Below are 24,759 nucleotides of genomic sequence, written 5' to 3'. Positions count from 1 at the left end.
AGAGCCGAAGTCTCCATTACTAACAACGGGATAATGGCCACAACGATGTGCTTCGGCATGACTGAAATCTGGCCACTCGAGGTCATTAACCCACGCCGGTGATGCTCTTTCCAGAGCACTCTTACAGTTGGAAAGTGACGAGCAAAACATTCCACCTCGGGAGCCAATTCAGCCAATCATCTTGCTCGAGTCAATCATGCGAGTGCTACATTGTAGAGAGAAATCAAAGGTGGTTGCACTGCGGATAGACTGGATACCACCAGAGGGATGTGGAAATCCCATCACTCGGCTCGGGGCCAACAAAAGAGATGAGCACCATCCTGTGATTATTTAAGCAGAAAGATTATTTGATTAGATTTTTTTTCCAGTGTAGATTACTATATTTTAAAATTTGGTCTGACCTTTAACGTATTTTTGCAGTTAGTATCAAACCGCATTGGTTGAAGGTGATATTAACTTATTTTACGAAGCCTTTATGCGTTATGGCTATGCAACATTATTTTTCGATGAGGGCACCCATGTTTGTGGGATGGCAGAGGTTGGTTTTACAACAATGGGCACAATCAAGGCACTGCAGTAGCATGGCAATACCATGTCGATGGCCTCCTTCATGGCTAAAGCCGTGCACCGTTGTAATGTCGACATGGCAACTGACAACCTTAGCAGATCAGAGTTCAAATCCCCAGTCAGTGTCAACACAGTCCATCACCCTCAGGGTTGGATAGAATGAACACCACCTGGTGAGGCTGTACTGCTTCGTGGGAGGTCAATTGTGTTGCCCTCGGGAGAGATCAGTGACCGGCTATATGAATGTGGAATTTCCACCAATGGATCGTTACTTGTTCAGCACAAGGCAAGAAATATCATGAAGAAAACATGACTGATGTAAATGATTCAATAGAATTTTTTGTACAAAAATATGCATGTACTATTTTGCAAATGTTCATGGCAGCAGTAAGAAAAATAACAACTTCATTAACAAGTTAAGATGTTAAATCGACTGACTGTGAACTTTTCGATTTAAAGCTTTCGTGACTGCAGGGATTCATCTTCTTGGTTCTTTCGGTAAAGTTACGTGACTTTACCGAAAGAACCAAGAAGATGACTGTGAACTATTTCATTTTCCCAGCCAAGAGAGTGCTAACCTCACAATCAGACGACTGTGAGTTAAAATCCTGGTCAGGGATTAACTCAGTCCATTTCCCGTCTAGGATTGATAGCATGAATACCACTTTATGGCAACTTAACAGCGATCATCCTCTTGAGAATCTGGCAAACCGTCATAGAACTGTAGAATTTACACCACTGGCCCAATGTCAACACAATGCTCCGTTGAGCATTGTGTTGACACTTTGGCTTTGATTCATGCCATAAAGCAAGCCAACATATTGTAACTAAAAAGATAATTAAAATTGTTCATCCAAACACGTATCACATACATCTCCTTGTATGAATGTTTTCCATAACAGGCAACATGCACGTGGCACAACCATCAACGAGCATGATTGAAAGTTAGCAGTAGGGAACAATACAAACACGTCATGACCACTGACAAAAAAACTAGATATTTTTTTCACCGCATTTACAGTCAAGTTTTGTTTTTGGATGAAGTTAGCCATCTTTCCGGTTCCTTGATCTCATTTAAACTATTCCAGATTGCGCTCAACTTTGGCAAAAATCTAAGGACGCGTAAAAGGCCCAACCATAGATAAACTGTTGTGATAAACTTTACAGATGTATTGCAAACATTGTATTAAACGCTCTTGCGTAATTCGTAAACAGTCAACGAGTTCTCAAAAAAACCTTCTTGCAACAGGCTTATTGTATGCAGAAGGAGACCCAAAATAACAGACAATATATGATTCGCACACTAGCGCCATGTGCAAATGCATGTTTTTCATTGGGAGTCACACAGTGGTCCGTTAAATTATATACACACGATTATCAGAAGCCACGATTGTGACACTGTGTGCTTCTCGTCCCACACTTGTCTGCACAAAAGCCTCCTCATGGCGACATCATTCAATCAACGCAATCACAGAAGACTAACAGCTGGATGTAGCCCATTGTAAATACACAATACAGTGTGAGTCGTTGCGAGGCAATTTAAATGTCAGCAGAGATTGCATTTTTCGCTGCAATTCTGCTGAGGTTCATACACATATTCTTGGTTCTTTCGGTAAAGTCATGTAGAAGGGAAATAATAAAATAATATGAATATAAAATGCCCCGTTTATATTTATATTATTTTATTATTTCCCTTCTACGTGACTTTACCGAAAGAACCAAGAATATGAATCCCTACAGTCACGAAAGCTTTAAATCAAAGTTCATACACATGTTCATCTAGCTGCCATCACACAGGGTACATATACGCACATAACAAACCCACAAATGAGCCGACCCGTCTTTTCGCCAGGATAGGCTGTTGGGGTAAACGCTCTGTTCAAATTCTTAGCTTTTTCGGTAAAGTCACGTAGGTAAAAAAATAAAATTAATAAAAGTAAAATTAAAATCACGACGTTTCGGAGGCAACACAAGCTTCAGTCTTCAGGTGGAACCGTCACTTTCATTAATTTTAATTTTTTACCTACGTGACTTTCCCGAAAAAACCTAAGAATATGAATCCTTGCAGTCACGAAAGCTTCAAATCTAGCTCTGTTCAAGGCCAAATCTTTTCACTCAAAGTAATTTCCTGCTCAAATGAACATTGAGCAGTGGTGGCAATTCCACATTCCCATGGTGGGGAAGAGCCCAACCAAATAACGGCCGCCGTTGACATCCTCACGAATAGGTAATTGCTTATTGCATCGACACACCAGAGGGATGATGGGCTGAGTCAACCCCCCACCAGGAGTTGAACTCGCAACCTTCCGATTGCGAGCTGTTCGCTCTGTGCAGAGCCTCCTGGCCGGCTGAAGTGTTTCACGAATAAAACAATTATGGGGCAATGCTCATTCCACGCGGCAACCCTGAGTTAGCAGTGGAAATTCCACATTACGGTAATTGCCAGTCTATCCATTAGACAACAAATTCTGACTTCTCAAAAGGTGGTACTCATTTTATCGAACCCAAGAGCATGATGGTCTGATTCGACACCTAACTGGAATTTGAACTCAGAGCCTTACGATTATGAAACATTAATTTACCTAAATATTGATTCGAAAATTAAGTATACATTTATATATTTTAAATGCATATTAAGCAGTGTAAATATTTTATATATCCCGTCTAAACTGTGCTGCACATATACGCACATACACATGAGAAATGTCTGTAATTGCAAAATGTGTAACGATAATAAAAATGCTTATTATTAAACCGAAAGTGACATACAATATTCCAATGGTATTAAGCTAACAAAAATTCAAACATATAATGTTTTGACCGATAGCCATTTCAAAGGTCCTAATGAAGTCTCAATGGTGGAATACCCTGACTTACTCCACATATTTTATCTTTCCCAGAGTAAATGTATACCCCTGGTATTTTTTGCTTAAAAAAAAGAAGTAACCTTAGTGAATGAGCCAATTTCTCATGCAGTGAAAATACCAGAGACTTAAAATGAATGTGGGAAAAAAATGTTTGAATTTACATTTTCTCTGTCAGGACTACAATTAATTGTTCAATATTTCTTTCCTTCAGCAACATAAATATTTCGTAACATTCTATCTGCAATTAATTAATCTCCGTTTTGGAATTGGCATTTTACATTGAACACTTTGCAACTAAGGTCGAAAGTGTTTGTGTTAGCACTGTCATCTCTGTCTGTAATGTTGGGGCATGATAATTCTCGTGAAGGTGGTCCAATCAGAACTAAACTTCAGTAGAACATTGTTTTGCTCATTGGGGCCTACTGCATGGAAATCTTGCCAAATTGACTAAAGACTTTCCCAAAACTTTGACACCAAAAACCACCACTGAAAAGATTCGCCTCAGTGTCCGCCATGACGATTTAGGTTCACGCATCTGCTCCACCTCCCCTCCGGATGCCATCGTTACGCGTAACGTCACCTCGTGATGTCACACATAATGTGCCCCGTGATGTCATCTCTTTGTGCAGCTTGAAATGCAGTGTTATTATCGCTACACCAAGACCTGCTTGACCCTCCACGAACTCGCCTGAGATCCCGGAAACCAACCTGGGATCGCCACACGAGACAACCAAATGTAGCGGGGTTAACTGAAGACCGCTGGCAAATGCTGTGGAGTTTTGCCAAGGTTCCTAATAAAAGCTTCTTCAACGAGGGCCCCACCACTTGCTACGCTTGGCTTCGATCTGCCAAGAAAACTGTGGTGGCTCCATCAACTGCTTTAGATCAGCGACCGGTTACTGTGCAAACCCCTTCCACGAGTAGGAAGTTAAAGATGACCCACAGTACGACTCCGGCGACCCAAGCCAGAAAATGGACCGTATAGCAAACGACGACTGCATTCTACGCTTGCTCTCCGCTGGACAATATTAGTCGCGCTTCTCCCAAAGCTATCACGTGGTTCACAAACTTAAACCTGGACGTATCATTTACATAGACTCGCCATGCGCTACAAGAAGATATCACTGAATTATATATACGCTATGTGTTCATGTACTACATAGGATACACCTGGACATACACGGCCAAGTTGGTTAACAATTGACTTGGATTCAGAAAGGTTGCACATTCGGATCACGATCGGTGAATAACACAGCTCATTGTCCCCCCCGGGTTGATGAAATGAGCACTACTTTGTGGGAAGTAAACATTCATCAGCCAATGCAGAAAAATGGTCTCTGCCATGGGAATGTAGAAATTCCACCACTGCCACTTACGGAGTTGAGTGCCATTCTGTATTCGTTTTGAGAAGGGTGACATGTTGTCTGCTACATATATATTCCCGCACCTCCGATTTGCACAGTTGGTTACATATGGTGCAAAAGAATTTCAACATACATACATACAGGAGTACTGTGCGTGTGCATATGTGTGTGGATTGTCGTGGTTAGCGCGCTGCACTACGAACCCGGCGACCCGAGTTCGATTCCCACTCATGGCCAACACAAGTGACGATTATCAGAACCGGTCCTGGGCCTCCCCTAGGTCGACACAGCCTAAGATTAGTACCTGGTGCGGTGTGTAAATATTGCTCCGAGGGAGACAAAGGCGGCCAGGCGTGGTGTTGGTCACCCACCCGCTTGTGTGCTGTGTCGGCCTTCATAGGTGCTCACTAACAGCACTTGCCCAAACAGTCTGTTTTCAACTACATGGGGGATCTTTGTCTTTGTATATATGTGTAGGGAGCGGTGGCACAGCAGTTAGTACACTGTGCTACAAGCCCAGCCACTCGAGTTCAATTCCCACTCACGGCCGACATCAGTGAAGATAATTTGAACCGGTCCTGGGCCTCCCCTAAGTCGACTCAGCCCCAAATGAATACCTGGTGTTGTGTGTAAATATTGCCACCGGGGGAGACAAAGGCAGCCAGACGTGAGGCTGGCCACGCAACCCCTCGTGTGCCGTGCCCGCCTTCAGAGGTGCTCGCTAACACCACTTGCCCCCACAGTCTTTTAAGGCTATACGGGAGATATTTTTATTTGTGTGTGCGCGCATGTGGTTTATATGCTTAAATATCGATATATGTAGTTGATCAGGTTTAACCAAAAACAGGAATAAGTTTTGCTCACTGGGAAGAAAAGGAGATCTTGACGTTTTAGCCAGGTGGTCTTCTTTAGAAAACATATGTATATATATCTCACCAAAAAAAAAATCTGAGTTTGTTTTCTGAAAGGAAAAAAAATAACCATTTGGCTAACTTGCCTTCAAGATCAATATTTTGCCTTGGCAAAATATGCAGGACAGCAGACTTATATATATAGAAAAACCTGCATGTACACATTTCAATTAATAAAATTATACACAATTTATTTTGTGTGAATATATGCCTACATTTTAATTAAATGTGTATTTGTTTGTATGTAAAATGGAGTTGAAACGCGGCGGTTTGCGCAATGCACTCCGAACCTACCAGGCTTTTACTTTTTACACAGTTGTTGACATTTTTTTACTATTGATGTTATGTCTGTATATATGAGATTGTGTGCCCTTAGTTATTTCTGCAATGGATGTTTGAAAATAACACGGTGATACAAAGGCAAAGTGTTTCCCTCCTCAAACAAGCATCTCTGTTGGCTGCCTCGAGCCAGAAGCGCTAATGCCACATGCCTATGGCGGGGGCCAACATCAAATTACTGTCTGCCAACAACCTCTGTTGGCTTCCCATTAAATGGTACTGATTTGATCAAACCCGGAGGAATGACCGACTGAATCGTACTCTCTAACTCGTACCCACCCGATTGCGAGCCCGGCGCTCTAACTGGATGGGTTATGTCATTTATGTCGTCATTTGTTGATTCAAGAAACCATCGTCGAGTCTCTAGACTATTTTTTTACGGATGATGTTACACTGAGATATTTGGCGAATTATTATTTAAGGAACGTTTTAACACAATAATCCTCAACAACAAACATGTTACACTTACATATTAAACAAAAAAACGCAAGGCATTGCATTAGCAGTGGTGTACAAACACAGATAAAATCACCACACTAATCATTTGCATTGCCTTATAACAGAAAACATATAAACATGTATAGTGTGCTAACTCTTTGCTTATTTGTGTTTAAACTCGGGTCAATGATCGTTCCAAGTACCCAAAAAAAGGACAATTATGGGCATGAACATCGCTTACAAGAGGGCGGCACTGATGTCTAAAACACGGCAACATCTTACGACTCTTCTCTCGCGACTACCATGGTTCCTGTGAACTTCACACGTTGATTTCTCCACCCATGTTGAGGACTCAGGTCTATCAGACTGACTGTTCATCTCAGCCCGGCTGTGCTTAACCACCACAATGCAGGTCCAAAATACTTGGACCTGCATTGTCTGCTTCTTCCATTGCACTGCTCAGCTTTGGAATTACCTCTCATAGTTTATTTTGGCAAGTTCTTATCAAAGTTTGCTCAAAATAAAGAAACATATTAACGCTTTAACACGTAAGCTTTCGCGACCAATATCATCCATAAGAGGTTTTTTTTGGGTTAGATCGCGTAAATATATAAATGTGTCGTTAAAACCCGCCACCACCCGACACAGCCAACTAGTAAGGGTTGTCACCTAAACAGGACATGCCAATTCGTCACTAGTACAGCACACCGGTGTGTTGGAGAGCCAAGCCACATTGTAAATGTTGTGACTTGGCTCTTCAACACACCGGTGTGCTGTACTAGTGACGAATTGGCACATTCTGTTTACATAACAACCCTTACTAGTTGGCCGTGTCGGGTGGTGGCGGGTTTTAACGACACATTTATATATTTGCGCGATCTAACCCAAAAAACCTCTAATATGGATATTAACGCGTATCTATTTAACCCGAAGAGTGCTGTTTGTTGCTGAACACTCAGCATTTTGGTCCATCGAGCCTGCACTCCGCAACCGTGATAACAAATAATAACCTGGGGGGCGTTGTCGACCTACCTGTATGACAGTGGCTCCACGTTGCCTCCTCTGCCCTGCTGTTGCCGCCGTCTCCCGCTGGGATGTACGCACGGGGGGAGTCAGGGTGGCTGGCCGAGATCGTGTAGTGGCCGTGACCGTGGCTGCCAGGGTGCTCTGAGCCAGGGCCCTCCTGACCCTCCGTGCCCTCCACGAGGCCTGGATGAGCGAGGCAGCCGCCTGCCGGCGCCGCAGCTCCCGGCGGAGACGGTATCCCCTCCAGTGCGCCTGCACGGCCGTGGCTGCGAAGCTGCGCAAGGGCCGATTGGGGGGAGGCGGGAGGAAAAGAACGAGACGGTGTTTTTGGGGGCGCCAGGGCACAATGTTACGCGAGGCCGTTCACTGTTCATGGTAGAATTATCCAACGCAAACTCATTAGGCGTTGCTGTGGAGGAGCGTTATGAGTACAAGAAGCAGAGCTCAAAGTTAACTCGACAAGATTAATACCCACAAGTTTCACTCTCTTACAACTTTTGTTTACATGTATATAAACTCACTATGTCTCATTGTGGAACACCGCGGGTTATATAAGCAGACGCTGTTCTGTGTCTTGACGTATAAGTAAAAATACTAGTTCGCCCATCAGCCTCCTGTATTGGCTTTGTAGACCAATATTATCAAGCACAGTGGTTGGGTAAGTAAACTCTGGATTGCTTTCCACCGACTGGTTCTCGTCAGTAGAGTCAGGCTTGCTAAATAAAAGCTGCCTTAAATGTGCGAGTTGGTACCCAAGACAAGGCAAAACAATCCGTGTAAGAGAGCGGAAGAGACAGCAGCCGTGGCAGCAGCGCGACGACGAAATCAGAGTTCGGAGGCCACGACGAGGATGGGAGCAACAACGAAGGGAAAGAATTAATGGAAGAAAATCGGGGAGGCCGTTGCCCAGCAGTGGGAAGTTACGGGCTGACAACAAGAACGTGGGAGAGGCTTCAGTAATACCGAGAGCTGAATTTTCAGTAATTTAGTTTAATATGTTTGCTCATGTTTTCCCCATGGTGTATTTAGTGAGTTAAAGGTAACAGACCGTGTACTGTATGTGAAGGCTGCGCATACTAATCCTGGTTGGGAAGTTGAATCTGCTCTTTATAACTCTAATGTTGAGACTGGCTGCTGGCACAGCAATGTGGAATTTCCAATACTCTCGCATGGTCAGCAGCAGAGAGCACCACCACAATATCCATTTTATCAGGGGGATTCTTTAGGTTAATAATAAGTTAATGTTTAAGCAGCAAATAATATACATAATGTACAAGTTTGTTTGTATATAAACTTAGAATGCGCCATCAGACATGTAACACAAACATATCATTACTGAAAATCCATAAACGCAAACAAATATTTTGTATATAAATTGTTGACCTACCTGGATAATAATGTTTTATTATTAACTATAAAATACAGCACTTGATTGTATATATATATACACACAACTACACGTAACGCTACTTACAATGGTGATTTCAAATGAAGAATACGCCTTTAATAAAACATTTTAATCTTCAAGAAAATTAAATGTGCATTAAGGACTGAATACTGTATATAATTCATTTAACTGTGGGAAAAAAACATTTGACAGGTGTCTCTTTGGTAAGATATCGTTTTTTTTATATGGTATTATTAAAAACGAAACACACGTAATTCTGCCTACGTATACTTTGCATCTGATTGCATCTAGTTTTACTTCACAATTTTAATGGGAAAGTTTTGAAAGCGAAAGTTAGGTAATTACTTTATCATTACATTATTTGCCAAAATATAATACCTATGAGAGATTATCCAAAACATTACTTTATTTTAACCTTGCAATATTGAGATATGTAATTTTCCCATCTATAATGTAAAGCAACACAGGATGTAAATGCATTAAATAAACAAAACTTTCCAGGAATTCTTTGAAGTTTCACTTTTGTTATTCCTGAACAATTATTAAAAAATCATAATTATAGCATAACGAATTAATACACCGTATATTTTAAAAATATATGTAATCGCCAATGCAAAACTATGTTTCTGAATTGAGAAAAATTACTGACAAAAATAGCTCATGAGCCAAAACAAATAGTCCGGCTGTTTCTTTACATCACAGTATCGCTGTGTCAAATAGATCAAGGCAACTATTTAAATCATTTAATAACTTACACGATACATTTCGTTTATAAGTGAATACAACAAAACTAATCTAAGTATACACCAAAACAAATGAGTAAAAACAGACTGTCTTTTGAAATTTTGAGGTTCATTAAATGGTCACTTCATGCCAAATTTAGTGACTAAAATACTTTATTACACCAATAAAACATGTTTAAATGCAGATAATAACACCCACATAACTATGATAACATTAGACGCAATACGACTAAATGCCCAGCAGGAACTTAGCATAGGAAAGCTGCTACCAGAGAGTTTCCGATTTCAAAAAAATTCATAAAAGAAGAAATTAAAAACATGAAAATACTCACTCGGCCAAAGTGCTTTGTTTTGCTTTCTCCATTAAGTTGCCAACATGGCTGGCTTTCACAGCCACCCGAGTGGTGGCAGAAGCCTTCGGCTGGCTCGAAACTGGTCCGCAAACCTCTTCACTTGTTTCCCTCTGCTGGCCACAAGCAACAGCGCCCGCAGTCCGCTGTCTCTGCCTTCCGTCGACTTGCAGCGACAGCTCCCTCTGTTGACTCTTTTGGGACTCCGTTTCCCGTCGCTGTGAACCTGACCCATCCGCATTTCTCCCGGCGCCCGGGGAATGAGCTCCGCTTTCACCTTCATCGCGTGCGAAACCTGGGCCGGTTTCATGCAGACGGGCATCGGTGATTGAACCGCCTGCTGTTTTCGGTGGACACGTGTTTTCAAGATTCGATGAAAGCTGCTGCGTGAGTATCGCAATGCTGGAAGGTTCACCATTCGTCTCCTGACTCTGTGCAGGCGATAGCTTTGCACTGGAGATGCGATTTTCAGTTTGAACATTTTCGACCGTGGGTTCGATTGAAAGGCTGCCCATTTCTCCATATTCCTGAGCATAGCGATGCTCTTCTGCTAGCCTAGACGCCTCCCCGAGCTGCTTGGAAATTAAATCCACAACATTTGGTGGCCGCGCCATGGTCTTTAGTTGCCTGCAATAGAAATGAATCGACACCATTTAGTTACGGGAATTTGTAACTCTTAACATAAAAGCCATAGTAAAGTAGACATACAGCAAATGGTAATGAGATAAATTAATAAATCCAAAAACACAGCCACTGTCGACTTCACAGAATGGTGCTCATACACAAAAAAAACATACAGATGAGACTCTCCTTCGATGCATTTATTGTTATATTCAACCAAGTGGCACTGGAGCAGAGCACCCATCTCGCAATCGGAAGGTCATGAGTTAAAGTCCCTCGAGTGTCAATAACTCGAGCATCACTTTATAGGAAGGCAGTGATTGGCCTGAAACGAGTATCTCGTGTCTCCCACCATGGGAATACAGAATTACCACCAATGGCTCAGAGGGCCCCCAACAAGATGGGTGCTGACCCACACTCATCCGAACGTGGAAACATTGACTTGTTAAAACCCTGACTACGGTTTCCTGCATTATTAATGAAATACATGTAGTATTGTGACAATGATTGATGATGATGAACTTACGCGAGTGCTGTGGTCATGTGCCCTTGGGACAAGCGCTGAAACTCTTCCAGTTGGGCCTGACAGAGGCTGGAGAAGGCTGGTGGTGTTAGGCTCCTCTTGTCCGTGCTTACGACCGTCTGGCCATCCAGTATGCGCAGAGCAGGGCTCACCTTTTCTATTCTCATTCTGATTGTGTACACATACCATGAATAAAATAAAACACGAAACATACTATTTATTTTTTGAACTGAATGGGTGCTGCTGTGGCAATAGCACACACCTCACAATTATACTCTTAGGTTTTTTCGGTAAAGTCACGTAGGTAAAAATAAAAAATAAATCCCACCTCATGACGGAGACTTGTGTTGCCTCCGAAACGTCGTGATTTATTATTTTATTTCTATTATTTTTATTATTAGTTTTTTTATTTTTACCTACGTGACTTTACCGAAAAAACCTACGAGTATGAATCCTTGTAGTCACGAGAGCTTCAAATCTAGAACCTCACAATTAGATGTGTGAGAGTTCACATCTCAGTCGGGGTAATGATCGTGAAATTTCCATCACTGACTCGAGGAAATATCGGAAAGATGAGCATTGGCCTATGCTTGTTTGAGTGGAGAAACACTTTGACTGAATACCTTTCGGATTTACGACTAATTCTATCCCAAATGTAAAATAAATATTTATCTTTTATATCACCTAAAACTATGAAGTAAATTAACTATTTTTCTCTTACCAGGTAAGGCCCACTGAATTATACAGCTCTTGATCAGAAGCGACCTAGCCACAAATCATAGCAAAGTGGCTTATCACGTGGAAATGTATAGTAGCCAAATACTCTAAAATACCTAATTTTATTACATCTACATTGCTCTCCTGCTACATTCCATTCGAAAACTTCCAAGTTGCTTACTCTGTTCCGCCAAGCAATTATCACATCATCCACATGCACTTATTTTCAAAGGCCAAAATATTCCTTTCTGTTTTAGGGCTGCCCTTCGACCCGTACAGTAACCTTTGAACACGAAGGTTTGGAATATTTGCTCTTGACATTTTTCTCAAAACCCTTTGAATTATGCAAATGAATGTCGATATTTACCAGGTCCTCGAGTATAGCCACATTGTACCTTCCTATTGCCACCTATGACACCAATCATGGAAATGCAATAGCCCATTTCCTCATCAATGCCCACGATATTGTTTTACAAAAGTTCACCTTAAAGCATCAGTACTTAGCCTCAGTACTTAAAATTGGTCAAAACTGTAATTCCTCAGACATGATGGAGTGGCTTGAAACATAAATGCAAGCAAAATGTATGCAAATGTTTTTAAATTTATATTACTTTACACGTACACAGGCAGACACGAAGTTGAAGATGCTGCAAATATACAATAGAAGCAATCCATAGATTCTGGAGACAATGGGAGATGTATCATACTTTATAAAGAGTCTCAGGATAATATTGAACGGTTTTCCTGCAAAGTCCAGCAAAAACGTGCAGCTTGCTTTCATCGCTCATGTCAAAGGATCATGTGTTAACAGCCCAGTGTTAATTTTCCCTGCCGGTAAGGAGGCTAATGAATTTAATGGGTGGGGAGGGGAGGCCTTCCACTGACCCACGCAGCTTGCTCATTGCAGTCACCAGACCAATTGCATCCCTTGGAGACGATCCTAATTGGCCTCCCAGTGCGTGAGTGCTTACTCAAGCGAGACATGCAACAATCTACCCCAATAACCCCTCCTATGCAAACGCATGCGTAAAGTGCTCCGTGGGCATAGCTTACCTCCAGTCTGAGTGGTTTTGCATGGGGTTTCCATCCAGAGTTATCTCATGGAGGCGTAGGCAGCCGGCCAGACACTCCAATAAAGCTGGAAGATCTTTCGTTTTTTTGCAGAAAGAAAGCGAGAGAAAAATATGCAACTGTGTTACAATGGCGTCTACGTCGTATGGAGAAATAGCAACAAGGTTACGGGGTAATGTTAAGTTCTGATACCAAGTCAAGAGCATTGGGAGAGTGAATTTTGAAGAAATGTTTCCAAGGAATGAGCGCAGTGGGCAGTTGTTTAAGAGATGGTTGTGTTGATAGGATGATTGTTACGAGTCAGACGTTCCCATTCTCAAATAAGTGTCTCGATGGTCCATGCCCAAGAAAGTGTGTGATCATTTATGTTGGTGGCTCTGAGCCAGTGATGGAAAAAGATTATATACATTTTGCAGATAAATAAATAGCAGACATTCCTATAGCTGTAACCAGTCTCTCCATAGGATAGACACTGTTGACTTTCAACTAAGTGGTACTTATTTTATTGGCTTTAGAGGGATGATAGGTTAAGTTCGCCCCGAATGGGATTTGAACTTGCACAATTCATAAGAGTGTTAAAATCACAGTCAATATTGTCTTCAAAAAGTAACAGATATGAAGTTATTCAATGGAAAATAAGGTTTTTTTCTAATCATTAACTCAAGTAATAATAAACTGTGTGTCAGTATAAAGAGCCAGTTAATGGTGAATACTGAACAACTTAATGGCTGATGTACTAATGTTAAGAATTGGTGTTATAACTTTTCGACAATCAATTACATGTTGGCTTGTATGGACACACTGGAATTTGGATATATACGTCCACATGTGCACGCAAATCCACAAGCCTACACTCTGTCTGGTGTAGGTATAATGGGCACTGTCCGCATTATCAGCAGGTCACCAGACATCAATAGGTGTGACTCGTGACTCAAAAGGATGTTCGCCAATGTGTCCTTGCCCATAGGCTGTGGTGACTTGTGGGCCTGTGTCCATCTCTATAATTACATTTTCCGTGGTGTGCCTTCGCTCGATCCCCCCAGCGTTTTCATTGGCTGGAGGTCACGCACGCGCTACCCAGCGCACCTTGTCATTGGCTCCCTCCCCCCTTCATGTTGTGCGCGCGAAGAGGTCAGGAGAGGCTCAGCACGCGGCTATCCCGGCACTCGAGCAATGCCCATGCGTGCCCAGCACGTGGGGCAGAGCAAGGTGGGGGCCGGAGGTGGGGGCAGGCAAGGGGAGGGGCGGTCACTCGGGGAGGGTGGGAGAGGGGTGTGCAACTGAGGGGCTGAGGGAGGCGAGCGCCCGGGGGTTGTCACGAGGGCTGAACGATTAATCGATTTAAAATCGATGAATTGTTCAATTTGAAGCAATGCGTTTAGCAAACCGCAAAGGCTGCGATTTTTTGCGATTTGAAAAGTCCTATTACTTTCTTATTGGAATTGTTTCTTTTTAATTTTTATTCCAACTTTATTTATTTAACTTAACAATTGTTCTATGTTTGATTGTTCTATTTCAATTAAAATATTTTAATAAATACATGTTGGAAGCAATTCGTATATTTTAAGTTCTCATCCTTGCATTAGAAGATATATAGAGCAGTTCATATTTTGATGGTATCATGTGGTAATGCTCCATCACATGTTTTAAATCTATTACACAGTGAATATTGAACTGAAGCGTGACTTAAAAAATTGCAATCGCAATATCTGTCAAAAAATTCGCAATTCGATATTTTCCCCAAATCGTTCAGCCCGAATTGTCACGCATGGCACACGAGGGGGGGAGGTGGGGATGTAGGGGGTGAGCCGTCACTCAGCGATGGGTACTTCCTCTATTTACATTTAAGTGAGTGCAATATATGTACAGTACAGCAATCCCTCACCAACTGCGTGTTTTTCGCGTCCCCGGTGTGTTTATGTAATCCACGGTTTTCCTTCGGCATACCGATTTGCTAACCGCGGTATGGGGTTTAGTATATCCGTGGTTTAGCTCGGTGAACGGCACTTATAATTTCAAAACACCCGCATCAGTTTTCCCTTCAGACACACTTAAGCGGTTGTGCTTTCACTACGTTGTCCCCACCTGAAGAAGGACGCTTGTATTTCGATTTATTAATTCAGATGCTGACTTTCCGACAGAACTGTTCTTCACATGAGGACGGCTGCTTGCGTTGTGGCCGAAACGTCGTGAGAATTGTATTTTATTATGTTTTATTTGTATTATTTTATTATTTCCCTTCTACGTGACTTTACCGAAAGAACCAAGAAGAAGGACGCTTGTGTTGCGCCCGAAATATCGTGATTTAATTTAGTTGTTTTCATTTATTTTATTTTATTTTTTTACCTGCGTGACCTTACCGAAAAAACCAAAGAGTACCCTTCGTGCATCGTCTGATATCCCAGTTCCCACCACCAATGCTCTTCCCACCACCACCACCGCTCTCTCTCGCAAAGTGACTGTTGTGTAGTGTGTTGACGTCGTATTCCTATGCATGATTCCTCGTTTCTTGACTTTGACTTATTTATTTCCATAAAATGTGCCCTTAATCATAGCCCCCGAAGCATGCAACCAGTGCTCAAGGTGAAAGAAGGGCGAAAAGGCCACGGAAAAACTCGGAGAAGAAAGTGGAAGTGCTCGTGGCGGGGGTGCGGCGTGGGTGGGATGCTTAATGGGGTCTAACGAGACCACCATAAGAATCTCCCCCATTACCTCATCAACGGCATAGTCATCCCCATGGACTTCAACCCTCAGTATTAAAGGTAAATTATATTATTTTTACTTGAACATTTTTTTGTGCATTTTAGTTGTGTTTAGTGAACGAACAAGCAACTTAGGCTTTGATGAGCGTGACCTGGCCGCAGTTGCCCTAACCCCCTATTTCCCATAAGGCCTTAGGATTGCCAAGCGCGGTTTTTCCAACCACGACGGTTTTCAGGAACGTAACCCCTGCAGTTGGCGAGGGATTGTTTCAAATGTTTTTCTTTTAGAATAATACGGTAATACAGTTTCTGTGAGAAAGTTGAATTGTACTGAAGTGCAAAGTCCTATTCACCCACAACATTGATGGGACAATCTTGAGGGGCTTGAGAGGTGGGGTTCATACCTATAACAATGAAGCATGTTTGCCCAAGGAGTTTTCAGTTGGATTCCAATTTCGCCTTGATGCACCCTTTCAATTGTACCAGTTTACATGGAGTAAAAAATTCAGTTTTTGTCGCTGCCAAATAATATTTGCAGGGAATCTCCTATGGATGCAGTGTGATGTAAGGTGGATGTTAAAGATCTCGAAATGATGTCATTAAAATAACATTGAATGTTATTCCACTAATTGTATCGTCAATTCAAAGCAAAGTCCCTAATTTGAATACTTGATATAAAACATTTAATGTTTCCACGAAGACCACAGAAAATGTAGTAACATCAATCATAATGTTAATTCAGCACACTGATGGCTGACAGTGGAGAGAAAGGACACTTAGGGGCCATCCATTTAGTACGTATGCAAAAATGTCAAAACTTGACCCCTCCCCCCCGCACGCGTACTTTTACAACCCCCCCCCCCCCACCTGCGTACGTACGCTTGACGCACCTCCCCCCCCCCCATCCTATAGAACGGCCGATATTTAATCTACGCAGAAACGATCAAGGATTAATAATATTAACGTGTTTAAGCAAACAGATAGTCCATCGCCGGACTATCTAATTCATTTGAAGGCCAATGTAAACAAATTATTATCGAGGCATCAACCCCCCCCCCCCCGTTTCCTATGCGTACGTGCATTGTCAGTAAACCCCCCCATATGCAAGTGTCGTTATTGGTGTCACTATGCCAGCTACTGTCGCAGGAGTGTAAACGCACGTCGGGAGTCCTCTCTGGCACCAGACCATGGGTTGACATGGAAGCTGGCCAACGGGGGCATGGTTCTGGTGAGGGTGGGAGGAGAGCAAATGAAGATGTGCTACTCCGTGTGAACCCGAGAGGGCACGTGACCGAGACAGGGTAGCGAGGGGGCCGAAGGGGGCTCGAGGGACACGTGACGTGGAGCCGAGAGCCTTCTGGCAAGATCCAGAAGGGGGCGTGGCCGAAGGCGGGGCGAGGCCGCGCTGGGGGGGGATAAAGGGGAAGCCCCGAGAGCAATCTGCGCTCGTCTGTGGAATCAACCCTGGGTGCTACGTCTTCGGTCGGCATCGTGGGTCAGCCAGCGTGTGTGCTGGCTGACCCGTTCGTATAGTTAACCCGCTGCTCACATATTTAACCGTGTGGCTATCACCTAACAGTAGGACCAGTGTACGTTTAGTTAGTTACCCTGTTGGGGAGTTGAAATAAGCACGTGGCCTCCAAGTTCAAGTGTGTGTCTCCATGGTCAACACTACACAAGTCTACGCATTTGGGTTAACCCCCCCCCCTTCCCCCCTCCATGCGTACGTACTAAATGGATGGCCCCTTACCAATAACACCTGGTAAACCAGCAGCATCTGTTAAGCATTCCTGACGATGCTGGTGAACCCCAGAAGAGCAAAACCGTGGCTACTGAATAAAGTAGGTCTGGAAGGCCAATATAGGCCACTAGGCTGAAATACATGTTTTATTTTTGTGGCGATAAAGAAGTAAGGTTTATATTTAGTCTTGATTTGAAGCTTTCATGACTGCAGGAATCCATACTCTTTGGTTCTTTCGGTAAAGTCACGTAGGTAGAAATAAAATATTCTTTTAGTTTATATTTAGGTTTAATTGACTAGTGCGAGCTGAGGTTTTTGTATGATATTAATAACTTGCTAATACAAATTCCCATCAATGAGGAAAGGTCAATCTAGTTTTGAAGTTTTCATGACTGCAGGAATCCATACTCTTTGGTTCTTTCGGTAAAGTCACGTGACTTTACCGAAAGAACTAAAGAGTAAGGAAAGGTCAGTTTAAGATATTTACAGATTGCCTCTTGGTTTTGTTTCGAAACAGGAATGGCCAGGAAAACCAATGCAAAGGAGGAACTTAAAAACTCTGGACAAATACATTTACAACCCACTTCATGTACTGCTGTTGCTGATACATTACTGCCCTGCAGGTCGCTGTTGTATGCACATTATCTCTGCATAAATCACCAACCAGCCTCCAAATTGCTGGAGTACATGTTTGTGCTGACTAAATTAGATTTTTTTACATATTCAGTCTAGAGCATCAACACACAATGGTCTATTCTTGTGAATTATTTAACAGGGGCTTAGCACCCACTTTATATAAAATACGTAAATGTCCAACTTGCTGGGGATTGAAAACGAATTTATCATAGAACTGCTTTTTGTGTTGAGAATACTGCCCTTCCCCGCACCTCTGATTATCATGGTTGGCTACGTACGGTGCGAAAGAAGTTCAACATACATGCATGTGAAAAAGGTCAGATTTGTGAACATTTTAAAACATGCCGGTTACACCTGCACGAACACTGCAGTGGGTGTGGGTGGTTAATTGGTCAAGGCAGATATGCGACCATCAGATAAGCGACAAAGTACTGCAGATTCTTGGTAAATGCATGCGAAAAGTGCGAGGTGGCAATTTGAATAAAACTCAGCGTTCTGTGAACTAGCCCAGGTGTGAGTGCACTGACCCCCTCTCCCTCCAACAAGACCATGCGGGAGGGTGTGTCGCACACTTTGGCGCCAGCTATCATAGAGTGCGGTCGTGTTGCTACAGTTCTCTGCGGTGAGTACAATGTCTTTAAATATAATAGTGCTATGCCCCTGTAAATAAAATTTACGCTGAACCGCTTGCACTTTCAGAGATTCAGCGGTGAATGAGACCCACCCTGCAACTTGCAATGTGACCCTAGTAAATGCAGTCCCCGTACAATACAATATAATGCAACCACATCTCAAAACTATATGTAACCATGATCACCCTTTACTATACATTACCGAAAAAACACATTGCATTTGTGCGTGATATATTAAAATATGTACTACTGAATAAAGATATGGTATTGTCAGAACATTATTTTACGTTGCAATACTCTGCTTTTTAGAATGTATCAAAGGGGTTATTCGCATGTGGCATCTGTCATGAGTAATTCAAACACCTCGACTTGTCTAACCTCACAAATACTATATTCATTGAGTTTGAAAAGAAAACACATAATGAAAACTGCTGTAAAAACAATAAATATATATGCCTTAATTGGCAATATCCATATTAGAAAATTATAGATGGAAAAGCCCATATATGTCACTCTGTATAATTTTCTTCTGGGAGGTGATAAATTAAATTTATTTTTGGAATGCTGTGCACTTTAAATTTTAAGGAAATTTTCAACTTGAGAGCACACTTGGGAGTAGAAATAATTGTGCTTGTATTTTGCAATATAATAGCCCTTTCGTCCATTGAAAAACATAGCCGAGTTACTGGGTAACCAGTAAGGCTTGTCAAAAAATGGAGACGTTAAAACAGAATATTTACATTTCATGAATAATGGAAGCTGTTGGACCAATTATTATTTTTTTGTTTGGAAATTTTGAGATATCGTGTGGCAAGATCGTGTACAAAGTCAAGTTTATTTTCCCAATCTCAAATGAGTGTTGAGTGGTGCTTTATCTGTGTTAGTGGTCCTAGGTTATTGGTAGAAATGGTATGTCCCCATGGCAGGAATCAGTCACTTCGTGGGATAACGACTGCTGCCTTCCCATAAAGGTGTGTTTATACTAGCCACCAAAGGCGGATGATGGTTTGTTTGGCTATTGAACTCCGATTCTAATTGAACTCTGGGCACACTGATCAGCTGCGTAAAACATTATACGTGACGATTATTATTTTTCTTTAACTTATGCTGTTTTAAAATAATGGAGAAAATCCATATAAGTTGTTTTATACAACTGGTCACTGCTGTACTACCAACTGAGATATAAAATGGCTTTGAACCACATAAGCAACATCTTTTGAACATTAGAATTGCACATGATTTAATGATAAAGGGATGGACCCATGCCAACTTATCACAGTAAAACATGGTACTCGAGCACACGGTGGCACAAAGATTTACCCAAATGATGACAACATGCATTCCAGTGCATATTTTGTGCTGGAGTGTTTTGTGTCAAATCGCAGTTTAAGGGGCCATGCAATACTGCAACGCGGTACCAACGGTTGCACAACACAACTTGTGGTCAAAGAACAAAGAAACTTCAATTGCCCTTAAAAGACTGCCGACTGAAAAAAAACTCCACTTTGTCCAGGTTCATTTGTAGAGATGAAACAGCTGCTGTTTCTTGCACAACAGTTCCCATGCAAAAGCCAGACGCGTGGTGAAAGGTAGGAGAGGACTCAATTAATCAATGTCTTTCGCACTTCTCTTGAAAATCATTACCTTACTGTTGAGGTGCATTAGGGATTATTTGCGGTGCCCTGCGTGTAACATATCAAAGATGAGCATATGTTCTCGTACCCTTTCAAAAGCATGGGATGCGTAATAACGGCATTCTTGTTGCACATTCTGGATTTCAACTAAAAATATGATGAATGGAGCCTGTGTATTTTCCAGAGCGTCAAAATCTCACACTCAAGTCCAAAGGTCAGCATAATTGAATTCTCCATTTTCTGCATGGCTATTTTTAAAATACATTTTCAGTTTGGCTTTGAATCAAAATGTTTTCTTCGTGAGAATCTATTGGTGAAAAGAGTGAAATTTCACAGATATGAAAGATCCAAAGCGTTAACGGGACATATATTTGTGAGCTATAAATGTACCAGAAGGTAAGAATCGATGACTGAAAACACGTGCCAGCAAGTATTAGGAAGATCATGTATTCGACTAGAAGAGTTTGTATTTGTTCGACCATTGTTGTTACATGTGAATTAGGTGTATAGCCAGGTTGGGAACTCTATATTTGAATTATATTAATGTTTGTATCAATTTCATGTTGTATACCGACACTGAAACACCACATTATTGTTATTATTGGTCGAGTTATACTTTTCGTGGCTCATAATTGCCCTGCACAGCTACACCACCAGAAATAATAGCAGCTATAGTGTGTGGTCTGCTCCCACGAGAGTATCATGCATTCATTTATATTTCATTCATTGCGTGTAGAGTAATTATTGCATTATAGCAGTTTGGCTAAGAGGAACTTTAGAAGCTCAGTGCTGTGGATGAAATGTTGTCTGCCTGTCAATCTGATTATAGGTGATCACGCCTTCTCTTATGCTGCTTCCGTGGTTGGGAATTTCATACATTCCAGGCGTTATAGACAGCCAAATACTTACTGAAAACGTAAAATGGCCTACATATGAATTATACGAATGGCTGTTCCTTGGAATGTTTGAGTATTTTTGCGTGGGTAGAAACTAGAGTTCCCGGAGAAAAACCATGTATACAAGGCGATGATTATAGAATTCTGCAATAAATGTTAAAATATACATTCTTTATAGATGTGACTTGTTATCCCTGCCCTGCAGGTAGCCATCTTATGCAGGCTGTCTCTAATTCGCAGCATTAGTCATATGTCTCCACATGTTACTTTTTTGCATCTATTTGTGTTGCTGATTAAGTAAAAGAAGGATACAAAGTGGGTCTCAAGATAAATTAGTAAAAAAAAGACATACAGTATACAAATAACTTTTCTAGACAATTGACAATACCCGTGGGAAAGACACAATTATTGAAAATAGACTGTGATGAACGATATAAAATAGAGGGGTGAGTGAGCACGGGTTGAAGTGCTTTTATTAAAAAAAAAAACTCTAAAATCTCAAGCACCGTATCAGAGGAAAGTTTGTACCGAGTACATATCACCTGCTATGACATTTGGACTGGATACATATACAGCGGGATGGAATGAAGCAGTTCAGTTGTCAGATTTTTTTTTGTATCGGGTATAAAGAGGTGTGATTTATTATATGCAGCTGAAAGCTACATGTGCCTACGTAAGGACTCATTTTACCATGCCCATCGTTACCCTGCGGTCAACACAAATAAGCACAAGTTTGTTTAAAGTCAACAGTCTTGGTTAGTCCAGAGACAAGCGAACGTAGACATTTCCACCAGGGGCTCAGGACTTTCAAAAATAGATGACCACCACCACCCTGTGCTTGAAAGATCAATCAGACTTATTTAAAGCCTTAATTAAAATGCTTCCAGTAACTCACTATTGTCTTTCAACAGCAATCATCATTTTTCTGCATGGTAATAATGCTACCGAGTTGAATGAATTGTTTGACACTTTCCAGCACAGCCTCACAGGCATATTTAATACCACAATGTCTATTTCTGCCTTTGCATCAAGCCTATACGTTTCAACCAACGTGACTGTCATCGCTCAGTTCAAGGCCTAAGTGGCCGACACATGTGTCTAAATCAGGTCTTATTTTGCGTGAAATAACCTGCCAGTATGCATGCCTACCTGTCATAGCCAAAATCCCAACAGTTTACATTACCCACACAAGCTAAATGTCAAATGTAGCGTATAACCGTGATGCATAACTGTGGTTTATCCAGGCATGCCTTGCAAAATATGTAATTCATCTCAATGGGATTTAAACGAGTTCAATTAAGGACAGGTATTGATTGACTTACTGGGTATGGTGGCTACATCTGTGATATAGTGATTTGGAAACGGAGGTGGTGAATGATACAAATGTGTAGCTGACGTGCATTAGACACACCTGCAGCCTGAACTGTGGATAGATTTCCGAACTGGAAACGTTGAAGGTATAATTAACATTATCAACACATTTGTCAATAACTCTGCCCTAAAAGTAAGAAAGTATATATATTGCAGAGGTTACATTTTGGGCAATGGACTTTCAGAGCAGAGAGATGTTACAGTCTCTCTGTGCTGTAAAGAATGGTCGATTATTGAAACGTTGCCGATTGTATGAGTTTTCATTATAGGCCACTGTTATCGACAGTTGTTCATACAAGCATGGTTATCTCTGGTTTCATTCCCACAACAAAAAATAATCCTGAAAAGGAATTTGCCAAAACAATCATCGCCTCTATTAACACGTGAAACACACGGGAGCTTTCCGAGGGCAAAATAAAATTATTGTTTCTCAAGCAACATAAAATGAAGCACAGAAAGACTGGTCCCTGCCCTAATTGGCATTTTATCCTCATTGCGGTACCCCGGGGTACCAAATAATGAAAACTGGCTGAGGCAATTAAATATTTAACTTCTGGGACACTATTTTTTCCAGGGGTGTACTTCACTCCGCGATTGGGGTACCAATCAGTCCGAAATCGGTGCCACTCCGCGATGTCGAAACGCAGCGAGGACGATTGCTCTGAAACCCTGAACACTCGTATGCACCATAGTGCATCGTGTACAACTCGTCGAGATGAGTCGATTGCCGCATCGCCGACCATCAACAGACTAACAGTGATTGCATCACGGACATTATGCGAGAGCCGGGGTACTTTGGTACCGCCATAAGGTTCATGTGGCATTTTCACTGCTGGCAATGGGCTACCAATGGACATGAGTACAGCCTTTTGCTTATTTGAGCAAGGAAACAATTGTAATGATTTGAAGTACTATGTACAACATTTCAGCAATCTGATATTTTTTGAAAAGTCATTATCCACAATTATCGGTGCATGCCAGAAGGTGCAATGGCAAAAACTCTTGATTAATTTGCAATGACACAAACTCATAATTTGATTGTTAAAAAGCCTCAAAGAACCCAGTAAAGTCCTGATATTTCAGCATGTGGTGGACTGCCAATAAAATCCAGACTAGCTCTGGAAAGTAGTGCGACTGATGCAGGTCTGGTGTTTCTCATACCATGGATCAAAGAGTACTGCCTTCAAGTGTGGCCACTTACCAGTTACACAGTTGTTACTGATGCAGAGTTTCTCCAGGGAAATAAACATATTGAATGGACACAAATCCGAGAGCCTTGAAAAGAAAAGAAGCAAATATGCAGCAAGTTTTAAAATTAAATTATATTTTAAATAAAATAAAAACCTTTTGAAAGAAATATAAGGCAACTGCTCTTTTTTTAAATGCCAAAATAAAAGCCGAATTTCCTATAGAGCAAACACACTGTACATATTTGAAATGTGATAGTACATTCATGGTATAGCAATGTTCACATATTTAACATAAATATTGTGCCGTTGTACCATGTGTGATTGTGTGCACGTAGTTTCAGAATGAGGAGAAAGGCAGTAATGGTTAATGTAGTGGGCTACTCCTTGACCTCCCCTAGTACAGAACAAAGTTGTATGCATTATTCAAAGTTATAAGTCATAGTGTCTGTCTCCTAAAATTAGCATGTAATGGTTCTCATTTCTGTTCAAATTGTATATTTACATTGTGGGGCCAGTCATGATTTCCCACACAAAGTAATTCATTTTATCAGCCCGTGAGAGGTGATGGCCAGAGCCAAGCCGTGAACCAAGATTTGAGCTCGCAACCTTCCAATAGTGAGTGACTACACACATACAAACCCAAGATCATGGGGAAGCTACCCAAACACATCTTGAAAATAAGTGTAGGGTTTTTTTTTCTCTTCAACATAAGTCATTACACACCCGTTGTGGGACAAGGAGAGTGTGCGGAGGTGAGGAAGCCAGCTGGAGCCCAGTGTCTGCAAGGAGCTGATGCCATTGTCATCCAGGCACAGTTCGCTCAAGAGCACCTGGTTGCGTAGTGGAGGGATCTGCACAAATACGAGAAACACATTTGCATTCACAAGCTTCAAAGTGAGCAAGTTCTATACGACAGTTTAATATGCATGTGTATTACTTTTGGTAACACGGGTAAAACAATTGGCGGAAATCGGTTTACAATATGTTCATGGGATGTATGATGTGTGTCCAT

General features: G+C 41.7%; 1 protein-coding gene across 1 annotated transcript in view; it reads right to left on the bottom strand.

Moving 5' to 3' along the window:
* LRRIQ1 (leucine rich repeats and IQ motif containing 1) overlaps window positions 1-24,759 on the bottom strand; it is a 111,717-nt gene that overhangs the window by 70,956 nt on the left and 16,002 nt on the right. Inside the window, exons 12-17 of the mRNA XM_078596747.1 lie at window positions 24,471-24,598; window positions 23,759-23,832; window positions 12,928-13,021; window positions 11,161-11,325; window positions 9,996-10,640; window positions 7,519-7,786 (exon numbers count right to left, since the gene is read on the bottom strand). Of these exons, the coding sequence (XP_078452873.1) occupies window positions 7,519-7,786; window positions 9,996-10,640; window positions 11,161-11,325; window positions 12,928-13,021; window positions 23,759-23,832; window positions 24,471-24,598 (1,374 nt within the window). The remainder of the gene's footprint in view (window positions 1-7,518; window positions 7,787-9,995; window positions 10,641-11,160; window positions 11,326-12,927; window positions 13,022-23,758; window positions 23,833-24,470; window positions 24,599-24,759) is intronic.

Source organism: Lampetra planeri, chromosome 8 (assembly GCF_965212315.1).
Source record: "Lampetra planeri chromosome 8, kcLamPlan1.2.h2, whole genome shotgun sequence".
In the NCBI taxonomy this organism is placed as follows: Eukaryota; Metazoa; Chordata; class Hyperoartia; order Petromyzontiformes; family Petromyzontidae; genus Lampetra; species Lampetra planeri.
This window is presented reverse-complemented; position numbering and strand designations above follow the sequence as displayed.